The 13,801-nt window shown below is 32.4% G+C and overlaps 2 protein-coding genes across 3 annotated transcripts; both read right to left on the bottom strand.

The window, feature by feature from the left end:
- Positions 1–1,536: 1,536 nt before the first annotated feature.
- On the bottom strand, positions 1,537–4,115 carry LOC107890797 (exosome complex component RRP4 homolog). Its single transcript, XM_016815361.2, has 7 exons — positions 3,548–4,115; positions 3,363–3,464; positions 3,228–3,273; positions 3,001–3,090; positions 2,421–2,486; positions 2,224–2,292; positions 1,537–2,128 (listed from the first exon to the last, which is right to left on the bottom strand). Exons 1-7 carry the CDS (start codon positions 3,829–3,831, stop codon positions 1,691–1,693), a joined length of 1,095 nt encoding a protein of 364 aa, XP_016670850.1. The 5' UTR covers positions 3,832–4,115; the 3' UTR covers positions 1,537–1,690.
- Positions 4,116–6,367: 2,252 nt separating this feature from the next.
- LOC107890802 (protein S-acyltransferase 8) lies at positions 6,368–11,543 on the bottom strand. 2 transcript variants are annotated; one of them, XM_016815371.2, is made up of 6 exons: positions 11,285–11,506; positions 8,996–9,181; positions 8,180–8,482; positions 7,642–7,872; positions 7,197–7,247; positions 6,368–6,917 (listed from the first exon to the last, which is right to left on the bottom strand). In XM_016815371.2, the coding sequence occupies exons 1-6, from the start codon at positions 11,321–11,323 to the stop codon at positions 6,633–6,635; spliced, it is 1,095 nt and encodes a 364-aa protein (XP_016670860.1). In that variant the 5' UTR covers positions 11,324–11,506; the 3' UTR covers positions 6,368–6,632. The 2 variants fall into 2 exon arrangements, with proteins under 2 accessions (XP_016670860.1, XP_016670866.1); XM_016815377.2 differs by lacking the exon at positions 7,197–7,247 and having other exon boundaries at positions 11,285–11,543.
- Positions 11,544–13,801: the final 2,258 nt, after the last annotated feature.

Raw genomic sequence — 13,801 nt, forward strand, 5'->3', positions numbered from 1 at the left:
TTAAACTAATTATTTAAGCAACTAAAGACAATTATAACAACTTAATTAGTTAAACTAAAATAACCGAACACATTACTAAGACTCATTTAATACTTAAACTAAATATTATTTAAGTTTATTCCAGCAACTAAATGCATAAACTAAAGAAAGCTATAATTGAGCTAAACCGAATTAGATATTCCAGCAAATTGATGCACAAGCTAAAAACAAATAATGTGGAGCTCAATAAGCTAGGATGAGCTATAAACGAGCTAAATGAGCTTGTTTCAAGTTGCATGGAACACTTGAGCTGGACATCCGTGATTGTTCGATTATTCCAATAATGGTTTCCACCCCAATCTCGAACAATTAAAACCTACACACAAGTTAACAAACTGAAATTAAATTTTATTTTGCACTTGGGCCCTTTGTGTTTAGGCCAATCTCGGTGACGTTGAGTTGTGTCGTAACATGATGCGGTTGGGATCGCATTAGCCTCCATGGGGATAATGTTGGGCGAGTTGTCGTTTTAGTGCTAGGATTCTAGATTTGGGGTGAGGGGAGTTCAGTGTTGACGTCATCATTAGTTGGTAGGGTTTGTTATTGCTTTTGTTGAAGGGATTGGGAATAATATCATTCTGATTCTAGACATTGCTCAGTCCACGATCACCGTACCAATTGTTGATACAATGTACAATAAAGGAAGAGGACAAAGAGAAATAAAGAGGAGATCAAGGTGGAGTTGTGGAGGCTAGCTCACCTAAAGAAGCCAAGAGCCGGAACAAGGACAAGAGGATAGACTGATTGAGAGGATAATTGCTCAAAGTAACTTTGTGTTGGAAATTAATCCCTTCTTCATCGCTAGTCAATCTATTTATAGGAGAGGTCCTCTTGTCGATTAGTGTGACGTGGTAGATTGCCTTGAGAAAACCAATGTGTAAAAAATATGCATAGTAGGGCTCATTCATTTATTTATTCAATCAGTACAAGGCTATTATGCTTAGCTACACCCCTCATAGCCTTGAAAGCATGTTTACACTTGAAGAGCATTCACACCTAAAAAGCAGAGTGGTTAGATCTTTTATGAAGAGAACGGTCGGTTTTACTAAAGGGTGCTGAGAGCTAATGGTCAACCAAGAAAATTTCAGATGGAGTGAACAGGGAGGTTAACACTACTTCTAGCACTAACACGTGTCCAAATGACAAAGAGATATAATAAAATATATTGTATGAAATAAAAGACGAGAACATTTATTTTGTTATAATCATATTTTGTTAAAATATTCTTCATTGACTGATGTAATTTATAAAAAAATGTTTATTTAAATAAACTAAATAATAATTTAACAGTGCTCCAATAATTGATAAACAGAAACGGTACTCCAATGATTTTGATAATTAAGCTCGATTTATCAATTACCAAAATTAATTGAGTAAAACTACAATGAAATAAAAGTTCTTAATCTTATTTTCGTGCAATAAAACATCAAAGATTTATTTTTATTTTAAGTTCAAAACTCAAAATCTTATTAGAGAATTATGCTTAGTAAATAAAGCTGATGAAAACCCAATAACATTCTATTAAAAATAATAATGATTTCTTAACAGGAAGAATTTTGCATTAAGGTACAACATTCTCCATTCCATTGCAACAAATTAGCAATCTTTTCTTGGAAGAGAGCTCACACACGATTTATAGATGAATGTCAGATCATCTTTTCCGCTTTGTAGTCAAGCTTCTTCGTTCAGCCTCCATTTCTGCAACCAGAACATGAAACTCTGAACCAAGCATGTCATGTATGTCAATCTTAAGTGAGCTACTCAACTCAACTGTCTCCATGATCAAATTTAAATCTACATTGAAACCTAAAATCGTCAATACTCGGATAGCATTTGCAATTCTGCATATGTTTTGCCTCATCTCTAGCGGGGTATAAGCTCGGTTTATTCCTTCAACAACTGTAGATTGTTCAATACTTTTAGCTTGATCGATTACCATACTGTCTCTAGCTTCAACATGTTCGCCAATCCATATATATCCGTTACGTCCAAGTATCAAGTCAATTCCAAACTGTTCAAGGTGATGGAAATGCTGTTTGCTTTTCCTCACCAGGTAAGGATCAATTATGAGCAACTGGCCTTTCTCAAGCTGTGTACATGTCGATTCAATCAGCAATAGCATTATTAAGATCGACAAACCATGCCAAATCAGAAGGGATATACAAATTCTTTCGAGATAGATACCTTTCCATACTTTTGGCTTCTTGCTTGGAGTTGTAAGCTGCCATCATGCTGGAAATTACGAACCTCGGCCTGAAGAAAAAAGAATGTCATTTCCAACACAAGTGTTCATCATTTTCTTCTATTTGTCATATAGCATGTTCATGTTCATATAAAAATACTACAAAAGAGAACACAAACAAGTGCGTCACTGGACTTACACAGACAATATCATTCTCTTCAAATATACTTCGCATGTTGAGTTCATCCAAAGCAGTTCGCCGTCTCTAATAATACAAAGTGAAATTTAAATTAGGAAAATTTATAACGGAGCAAAAGCAAAATTGTATGTTACTTAGGGATGAGTATCGGACTTAAATGTCCAACATGGGTATATTCAATTTTCTAAAATTTCCATCTTTTAGGAGGATCATATCTACATATAAATGCCCAGATATATGTCAAAAACAGGCTCTTCAAGAAAAATGAGTCAGTATAACATAGGGAAAAAACATAAATATTTTCCCCATATGGCATCAAAACGCAGCTAGCATAAATATGAGGTAGTTTTGAAGCAAGACAAACAAGAAATGAGGAACTTATAAATGTTGCTCATATAAAATTCAATGGATAGCTTCAAGGGATACTATGCAGTATCAGACCAATGGTGGAAGTTCAACTAAAAAGACTTTGCTAGTCTAAAAATATACAAGGAGAACTGCACTCTCACATCAAGCATCCAACCTCAATCGAATTTCATTATAAATTCTCCATAATTTCTGCAAGGAATATACAAGTTACCTGAATACCATCAGGCATGTTCATTGAAGAAAGCATTAAAACCGCATCTTGGCTGAAATTAATTTCCAATCTCCACCGCTTTTGAGCAACCTGAATATGAATAAATGAAAATGCAAAGTCCCTTATGTGTTCCAGAAAAGAAGAATAATTATTTTTGGTACAAAGGGAAATACTGGGTCAATGCCACATTTTGAAGGTAAGTGTTATTCAGCCACTTTAGGCCTTACCTCGACTACACGTCCCACTACGACATCCCCAACCTCTGGCTTGTACCTAGAAGATTTAATAATTCGAAAATAAATAAATTCCAAAACAACAAAAGAAGAATAATAGGATTGAAGAGAGATTTTGTTTGAGAATACCTAGCGCGTAAGGCGCGTACGTAAACCAGTTTGTTGACGCGCTCCACAACGCCGCACACAGTTGCCACCAATTCGCCGTTGAGGTCCGTTGTTCCATATCCCCTTCAGAAAAAAAAGTGAAGAACATAAAACAAGTGTTTAGCCATGCTATATAAGTAATTTAATTGTAGTGTTTAGCGGAGTACTTGAGAAAAGCGTCTTCGTAGTTGACAGGAATAGCATCGGCGACGGTAACGGAAGCGTCGGAATTGGCCTTAGCAGATAGAGACTGAAGCTTTTCGAATGCCCTTTGAAGTCTTACTCTTTGGGTTTGGCTCAACGGTAACTTCAATCCTCTCATTTTATCTTTGTTATCGGCTACTCGGCATAAGCTTGATTTCGGGGTAACTCCTCCTGTAAAACAAAAAAAGGGGAGAGAAGAAGAAGAAGAAACCCTAAACCCTAATGCCGCGATTAAATTTCCCCCCATTCTTTGATTACTAATTGGGCTGTTAACGGGCTATTTAATTGGGCCACCCGGTTGATTTATTCGTACTTCTGTAAGATTTCTGTAATTTTGTTTACGTGACCAAAGTACCCAAAAGTGTATATATATATATTTCCATTATGTTTAAATAAATAAAATGTCAGAAATGTTTGTCTCAATTTTTTGGTTTTTAATTTTATAATTCCACTATTTTATTTCATAATTTTAATGAGCTGCCCTCTAGCTTAAAGAATAGAGAGAGAGAGATGCATAAGAAACAGGGGAAAGTAATGTGGGTTGAAGAAGTTAGATTTTCTGTACAATGATATTTCTTTTGCCTAAATTCTTAGAACTAAGAAAAACCTAATTTAAATAAATTTGTTCAGAAGCGAAGGCTTAACTCAATTGTTAGAAGTCAAAAGCTGTTTTTATTATTTAAAATATATTAAAACATTTTAAAGGGCTATTTGTTATAATTCATGTAAACCTTTTTTTAATGATTAAATAGTTATTTATATCTAATCAAATTAATCTAAATTTAAAATAATTGAGAAATTTAAATTAAACAAATAATTCAACTGTAGAAAATTTAATATAAAGTTGTTACCTCAATCCAAGAAATATGTATTAGAGCAAACAGAATCGATATTAGCTCAATTACAACTCTAATGTTATACTTGGCGTTTTAAGATAAACATCCAATAAATACCTAAATAAGAAAATAAGGTAACACCACAAAGTTCATGGTCACAATCTTGCCAAATAAGAATACCCTAACGAGTAAACACATGGTTTTAGAACATGATCTTATCGACCAAGAATATCTCAACCAATCAACAGAATCACATACTCTTATGCAAGAAAGTAACTCATGAGTAACAAAAGGAATGAACGCAAGTTTTGATCAAAAAGGAAGATCTAGCAAATACTAAGTATTATCTTTCACTATCATTATTCTCTAATATATCTCAAACCCTTTATCTCTTTTAGATACCTGTTGATTTAAGCATCAGATAGCATTTTAGAAGATAAGCTTCGATTCCCTTATAGTTTTCTTTGTGCTTGTAGTTTTTTACTAGCCATCTCAAATCCATTTTCCCTTCTCATAAAGATGACACTTTTAACATATCTAAATAGTATAGTTCACAATTATAATCCAATATTAGTTTACTTATATCATAAATTATCTTTTTATGGTGAAAATGAAAATTCATAAATTAATTCCTATGCTTTTCAATCTTATCCAATTTAATCTAAATGTGATCTTCATCCTACCAATATATATTTCATGTCATTTTTATTCCAAATAATTATTATTAACTTACATTTTCTCAAATTAGTGAAATTACATTTTGGTCCCCATACTTTTTAAAATTTATGATTTGATCATTTTATCACATTTTCACATTCACAACTCTTCATTGATTTCCATCACCAATATCAAATTAATTCCTTATGATCTCTTTTTCTAACTCATTTTTATATTTTCTCAAAGTTCACTAAACATAATCTCAGAACAATACCAGATTTTGTATAGAAAATTTGGGGGCATTACAGTAATAGTATATAATGGGGAGATAAATTATAATATTTTAGTGGAATGACAGTGTGACAAAATAACTTTGTAATTAATAGACAAAGAGCCAAAACTTAATTACAATTTATTTAATTCATAATTATATATGTCTAATCGGTCTCTCTATTAACTCAACACAACTTTTTATGTTTAACATGAACACTTGCATGGGACCGTACACATTGAGCAAGTAGAATTAGTTCACTAGATTTACTCATTGAAATAATAGACATTTTTTTTGTTTGTTAATGATTAGATTGATCTGGGATTAATTTAGTCACTTTGGATATTTATTTAATTAGATCAAATGATGGATTCGAAGTGGATTTAAATTAAGTGATTATAATATTTAATTATTAGAAATAAAATTAAGTAAATAAAATTGTGTATGCATTTTAATGCAATAAAATTGTCATAACTTCAACGAGATTAAAATAGGGTTTGTGTACAATATTTAATTATATAATTAATTTTAATTTTTTAATTGAAATTAATTAACAACCCAAAATATATGTAAGCCTTAATATTAAAAGGTGACAAAACACATGTATGGAGAAACCTTGCCACCCAAGTAAGCAAGGATGTGGCATTAAGAGTAATTATTGGGCTTGATTTACCGTCCATAAGATTTATTATGCCTTGGAGACTCTTTATTTATTGACAATTCTAAATAATTAGACTTCTAATTAACTCTCTCTAAATATCTTATATTCATTGAAGAGATAATATTGATGATTGATGATTGATGAAAATCAATCATTTTATGAGAAATAGAATATTTAGTTGTTTATCCACATACTCAATTTGCTCGTAATTGTTTTTTTTCTCTATAGAGTTCTGAGTGAGCATTATACAACTTTTTTTTAAACGAATCAAAAATCTCTTCACAACTGTATCTATGAGGGAAATTATGCTACCATAATATAGGAAAAATAATAATAATGCAATGTTGAGAAGGGGGAATTGAATAACTCAGTGATGGATATTTATAAAACTAAATTGGATTTGCACTGTCTATAAACAAATATGGACTCTGATAAAACAACCAGTGCTAGTCTATGCTGCTGTTTCTTTCTTTCTTTCTTTCAAAATTCTTTAGCTATCCATGCCCTCAAGATTTCTAGGCAAAGATAAAGTTACCCATTTAAGGTATTTTTCATCCCAAAGGAACTCAGCTAGCCTTAGAAGAGATTTGGTAAAGGCCTGCTGCTGCTTGTTGAGGTTGCTCTTAAGCATCTTCAGCTTCATGGCGTTGGGATATCTTGAGAAGGTCGCCACCGATTTCTCGGTCGTCTTCTACTTTTTCTCTTCGGTTTCCATCTAAATTACCTATGTAACCTTCTGAATTCATGCCCCGGGTAAACCCTCTTTCATTTTCTTGTACATAAGCGTGAAAATTGTTTCTTGAAGGTTTTATCTTGGAGCAGAATACTTCTCGAAAGTTGTTCAAGCAGCCACGGTCATATACTTGGGGCCTTTCTACTCCTCGGTAACGAAATGTCTCATATGTGGTCTAAAGAAATAAATACAGTATAAGAAACTCTTGATAACAGAAAGAGATATAGTAAGTAGCTCACATCTATGTTATACCAACTCTTTATTTTTCTTATTATATTCTTATTTTACACTTATGTTGAATATTTCAGACACAGGTATAAAATATGGTCCTTCAAATATATGAAAAAATTCGAATTAGACATACATCCATATTTGACATTCACTCCCAAGTTAAGTCTAAATAACATAAAAGTCAACATACTCTCATCTCCCTCCCCCTCCCCCATCCCCTCACCTTTTTATTGTCCGTTCTCCTTGTTGAAACTGTTTTGGCATCATGCCGAACCTACATTCTCCAAATACATCAAAGCTATCATTATTCACATATCCCATCCCATCTTACATCCATTACTTTTAGTACCTGAACATTCTTCCATAAATAATTCACAACCTGCACTTCAGGTTTCAGCTTTTGAAAGAGAGAAGAACGAAAATAGAGAAAGTAAATAGTATAAAGATCCTAGTCCATTTTGTGTATGTTCCCATTCCCAAGGTCTATTTTTTTCTTCAAAAGAAATTTGTAGTTTGGCTTTCTAGACATGCTTGGCTGGTATCATTTACAAATAACAGGAAGCTAAAAGCAGCATATCAGAGTACTAGGCTGCAACCACTTACATGAAGAACAAAATACAGGTAATACTTCCGCACCAAAACTCCCAAAAATTTAGAGGGATACTCACCTGGTTTGTGCCAATAAGATATAAGTGGAAGCAGGTAAGTCCTCCAACAAACCAAAGGAAAATGAAGCAATAAACCATTAGTACCACCGAAAGTGGTGACTCTTTTATTGCCTTCCAGACCGTTCCATAGTCATTCGTAAGGAATTTTATGTTCAAGGCAGACATTCCAAAGATAAAGATGCAGAGGATGGTTGAAGACGAAATGAACAAAAAGAATGACCGGTAGTTGCGCTGCATATACATAAAAGGTAAGTTACTCTTTTGTCATTGGGCAAATCTTTCTTACAATGATGATGTTTATCAACATCAAAACATCAATTATACTAAAGATGATACTTCAGTTTCCTGTTTTGTTGGCAAAGGATCTGAAGATAATAAAGTCTAGAAACATATTTTTGCACATGTGAATATTTTGATTGTTTGTAGTGCATAATTTAGATTTGGTTTCTCATTTTTTTTGGCCATTTTAAAAACATACAGATTTCAGCAAGTAAATAGACAACTATTTAAAAAACAAAAGAAAGCCTGATACACTTACCATTCCAATGCACTGGCCTACCCAAGGACAATGGTGATCAAATCGCTCCACACAATTATCACATACAGAGCAATGTGAGCAACGAGGTGGACGATACAACTGGCATGTGATACAATACTTCACCCTAACAGGCACACCATTGACAATAACTTCTTTTGTGGGTGGTAGTCGTGGGGTTGGTGTTTGTCTCCCAACATCAATTGAAGCTGAGGAATCATAACACATCTCTTCTGTTGGTGGATGTAAATTGCGAGGAACAATTCCAGGGTCTCTGGCAGAGGTAAGAAGAAGCAGTAGTAATACCTGTCATAATCAATTAAGGAATTACATTTGACGATTTGTGGTTTCAGTAAAAAATAAATAATGATAATAATCCTACATGATCATATGAATAATATGAAGAGTTATTATTTTAAGTAAAATAATAATAAAATAATAAATTATTATTATTCAACAAAAATATGATTCAAGAGTTATCATTAATAATTTAGCTGCTTCTTCTTCTTCTTCTTCATCTTCTTCTATGTTATTAAAGTGGCAAGTTAATTGGCCACATCAACGATCTTTTTAAGACACTAATGGAAACTGTTAATTAGTGTCTGTTTTGTCACTATGTTAGCGACTCTTTTGTTAGTTTTCAAAAATTGAGTAACTGAAATGAAACTTAGGTGATTGCTTTGTTAGCTACCCAAAATTGAATGACTAGGTAAATTAAAAATGCTATTCCTATTTTAGTTTTTTCAGGCAGGAATCTAGAAAAGAATTGAATTGAAAGGTGATGTTTACAGAGCAGAGGGTTTTATCAAAGGAACTAACATAGATTGTGAAAACTACTGTCACCATGAGAATTGCATAGCCAGCGATATTTCCTGAAGTTTCACCAAGAAGGTTCCGTGCAACATTTGTACAGAAGATAATAACGGGAACAATGATAAGTAGTAAGGTAATAATCAGCGACTTTGCATCTGGACCAAATATCAACCTCCCCCTGAAAATAAATTTCTGCAAGATGAATATATGCAGAAAAAGTCCACAAATTAGACTAATAAATATAATGATAGTTTTCTAGATATTAGAACATACGAACTTATGAACATGTATGCATAAGCACCTATGTATATGCATCTAAATATGCCACATAGAGAAATATGCATTCATATATGGTCATTTGCTGAATGAGGATAATACTAATGTAATTGAACAAACTAGAGAAATATCATTTGTAATCATAAGTTCAAAATATAATGGTCAGCATAAAGATCAGTATTCCAGTATAGGACAGCTAAGCGCTGCAATTCCATGTTCACCTCTCTCCAAAGGGAAAGTTTCCTTTCAAGATCGAATCGTTCAAGTTTTCTTTTGAAATTTTCCATCATAGTACGGATATTCTGTAGATATTTTGAAGCCCATCTTGATGTAAATTCAACTTTGATACTTCAATGATTTTTCCTCACTCGTGCAAATATGATCTCTTTTTGAAAAGCAAAGTGTGCCCTTTTAATAGGATAATAAATGTTCCACAAGCTACGGTAGTAGAATCTTACATATATAGCTCCTACCTCTGCAAACTTCGATATCATTAGTCTGTTGTAGTATTGTCGAATATAATCTCACACAAACTAAATGTGAGTTTTTCCTTGTTTGAAGCACTTAGTTGCTTATATCAAAAGTCTCACATCACTTCTTGCATTTGAGTTTGACTTGTATACCTTCTCAAACTCTCCACATTACAATCAACTTTTGATGTCAAATTTTAGTTTCCTTAGCCTGGTGGAAGAGCTACATTCCTAGCTTATTTCATTGGGTTGCCTGTTCTACACCGATTTCACCAGTAGTTGTCAAAAGAGGAATAAAAAAAGTTTCACATTCCCTAAAACTTTTTTTCTTCTTTCATTTAAATCAAGGTAGCTTCCATGTCCGTTTACAGTCCATAGAGAATAAACCTATTAGGATTTGTGATTGTCCCTCTCAACAATATCCTTTCTAAGATTAGCATTTGAGTTCTCCCATGAGAGTGTAATGTACCTTATCACTACATCCAACCCTTGTTAATACATTGCCTACCTCTTTAGTTGTCAAAAGAGGAATAAAAAAGTTCCACATTGCATACCTCTTGTACCTAAGTCCCCTATTAGAGTCTCCACCTTACAAGCAAACTTTTTGAGGTAGGGTTGAGTTTTGCCAGCAGAGGAAGTCAGGTATGGAACCCAAGGGAGACCTTTCCGACCCTCTTTGGTTCATATGGTGAAAATGTATTTTGACTCCCCAAAAACTAATAATTTAATTTTGGCCCTCATAACTTAAATTTCTATCTTTGAGGCCCCGAAAATTTATAATTTAATCTTGTTCCCACTAACATAAAATTTCTGAGCTTCGCAAGTGCCGTAAGTCCTGAACCTGGGAACTCCAAAGTCCCATACTACTTAATATGTTTCCAATCCCAAAGAAAAAGCCTATACAATTTGGTAGCATGAAATTAGGTTCTCCCCAAGTTTGTGAGTACCATCAACTTTACTGACTTGTAAGAGTGCTAATCAACAACCAAAAGTTGTCTAGTAGGAAAACTTTTATGGTCCACCTAATTGTTTACCCTCTTTCAAAGCGGCCGTGAAGGGGGTTGGATGCAACTACTAATCCCCTGATGCACGGTCACAAAACCATGTCTCAAGAATAATAGTAAGGTGGTGAGCCGGCCTAATCCATTTAGAAGGCCAAAAACTCGACTTGGGATGTTTTGTACTGTGTTTCATATTGCAAGTTGCTCTTATGAAGCTAAACAAACATAGGAATTGGTTGAACTTTCATGAAAGTAGTAACTATTTCACATTAAGCATGACTGTTTTCATTTATTTAGGCTCTATTTCATAATATTTACCAAGAGTACTGGTGGAGGTAGTTGGTTGATGCATTTCATCATAAGATTCAAATGCCAATGAACAACTACGTATCCTGGGTTTCTTTTAAAGAGCCGAACCATGGCAAGAAGCTGACATGAAAATAAAGATGGTAGAAACTAACATGTAGTGAGAAAATAAACCAAACCATACATCAAATGAAATGCAAAATTAAGTATTAAGCATTAGGAAGCATAGAGAGAAAACATACATTTTTGCCCTTCCAAACTTCATACAGACGCTTAGCCATTAAGGAATAATGTGTTGAGATGAACAGTCGTCACCAAGTTGAGATGACAAAAGAGAAGAATATTTGAAACTTGGTTTCGGCCATTTCTTTTGTATAAATGAGAGGAAGAAAAGAAAAGAAAAAAGAAAAACAGGCGGTTCTGGGGTTCAAAATGAGCTGGAAAGAATGATGGGTTTTGTGGGATTTTTAAGATTTGCTTTTGGTTGTCCACTTTTCTTTTTATACTTAACCCCTTTATTTCTTTTTCATTTTTTAATACAATTTTCAGTCATTTTCCACAATATGTGTTTATTATTTGATTGATTAGTTCCATATATTTAATAATTTATGCTTTATTTATGGCATATTTTTAAAGATAAAGGCTTTGGTTTTGTGGCAAGCTAGGTGTTTTAGAATCTTTGTCATTTTAAGTTGAAGTTTCAGCATACCTAAATATTATGCTCTCAATCTCGAACTTTTTGCGTGTGTACATCTAGCAATCTCAAGTTGAAACGTTAGTAAATATCATGTATGGATTGCTACAGGTGGTTTAAATTTACATATATTTTGATTACTTGTCAATTTATTTGCATGGTATGATTGGATATGATAATAGTTATGCAAGTATGTTAATTGCAAATATAATTTTATTTATAAAACATACAATTTATTTCTAATTATAGTTATACAAATCCATCCCTGGAACCAAAAAGTAATGGTTGATTGGTTATGCATAGGGAAAAAGGATCTCCCTTGATAATGATAAATGGGGTAAGTTGGAATCAAATACTATGAAGATTTAGAGCAAGGAATATTTATTATTTCAAGAAAATGTTCATGGGGTTTTGTTTGAATGACGGAAATAACCTAGCCTTGTGGTTAATTTTATAAGGTTTGTAAGGGTAGTTGTGGGAAATGAGACACCAAAGTAAGGGTAGGATTTGTCAGTAAAATAATGGAAGGTAAAGCAAAAGGGGCTGTTGTTTCTTGTTGGATCGGCAAAGGGACAAATTGAATTTCATTGGTACCAAAAAGGTTGGTCTAAGTTCTCTTACTTTCATGGCTAAGACTAAATAATTTTTTCCTAAATATTTTCTTTGACTCAAAAATTATTTTCTAAGAAAAAGGTTGGGGCACGCCCTCTCACAATATGGCAATAGAGCAGGGCAAGATGACAATTGTTTTTTCACTTTCACCTTTTTTTTTCCTCAAAAATATTACATTCAGCTCTACTTAACTTTTTATTATTTTAAATTTAATACTGCAAAAATATTATAGTCCATAGTCTATATTTTAATATTCAAATATATAGATTTTATATATTATATAAAACCAAGAGTTAAAAAGGATATTTTAAATTGTATAAAAATCAATAAATGTATTGTAAGTATAAAAAATTACTAGGGATAATTTAGACATTAAAAGTTAACAAAAGCAATTTAAGTGTTTTATAAAAATAATTAATATATTTATAAAATTTAATTATTTTTATTTAATGTGTATATATATTTTCAACTTCTAAAGAAGGCATTAGAATTAACTTTTAACTTAGTTGACATCGATAATATTGTTAGTGAAGGAGACTGTGAGATCGAGTGCATTGAAGCGTATTATCTTCTTATTTAAGAGTTAATGAGGGATTATAAGTAGTTTTAAGCTTTGTATTAAAAAACAAAGCTTAGAAATGGTAATGCTGCACCCATATTAAAGGAACCAAATAAAAAAAAATCTACCTTTTACTTTTACTTTTACTTTTCCTTAATATAACTAAGTATTTTTACATTTATATATATATTCTATTATTATCTATTTAATTAAACAAATTTTATTTTATTAATTTTATTTTAATTCTGAGTTTAATTTTTACTTATATCCAATATTAATTTTAAAAATTTAACTTTTTAGATTAAATAATCTTTTACAAATTTTTTTTGGAAAACTTTTACAATTAAATTTTCAAATCTTATTACTGTATGTATATATATTATTTTCAACTGTCTTGAGCCTTTTACAATAATAAATAGGGTTTATTTATTTTTAATTAAGTTAATAAGGTGGAGTGAAGAGATTGAAGCATTAAAACATGAATTACAATAGCAACGTGATAATTTTGATGTCGTAATGTGGTATTTCAAAGTCGCAACATTCGGAGATTGAGGTCGGGATGTCGAGTGGCTTGAGGTCACGACATGGTAAATTATTTGACAACGTCACGACATGGAAGCGACATCATGATGTCGGTCCTGAGATTTTAAAACTTTACAATTTGGTCCTCTTTCAAACTCGGGTCAATAAAAGAGCTTTCGTAAGCTCGATTAAGAATCGATTTGATTGTGTAACTTAATGTAAATGTGTTTAACACTTAATTGCATGCTTGAATGAATTTTTAATGTATAATTGATGGTAGTTTCTCCGGCAACGAATGTAGTATCATGTAGTTCAGACCTGTCAATTGGGTCTAGCGAAGGGTGTTACATTAGTATTAGTTAAACATTAGAT

Source organism: Gossypium hirsutum, chromosome A11 (assembly GCF_007990345.1).
Source record: "Gossypium hirsutum isolate 1008001.06 chromosome A11, Gossypium_hirsutum_v2.1, whole genome shotgun sequence".
Classification (NCBI taxonomy): Eukaryota; Viridiplantae; Streptophyta; class Magnoliopsida; order Malvales; family Malvaceae; genus Gossypium; species Gossypium hirsutum.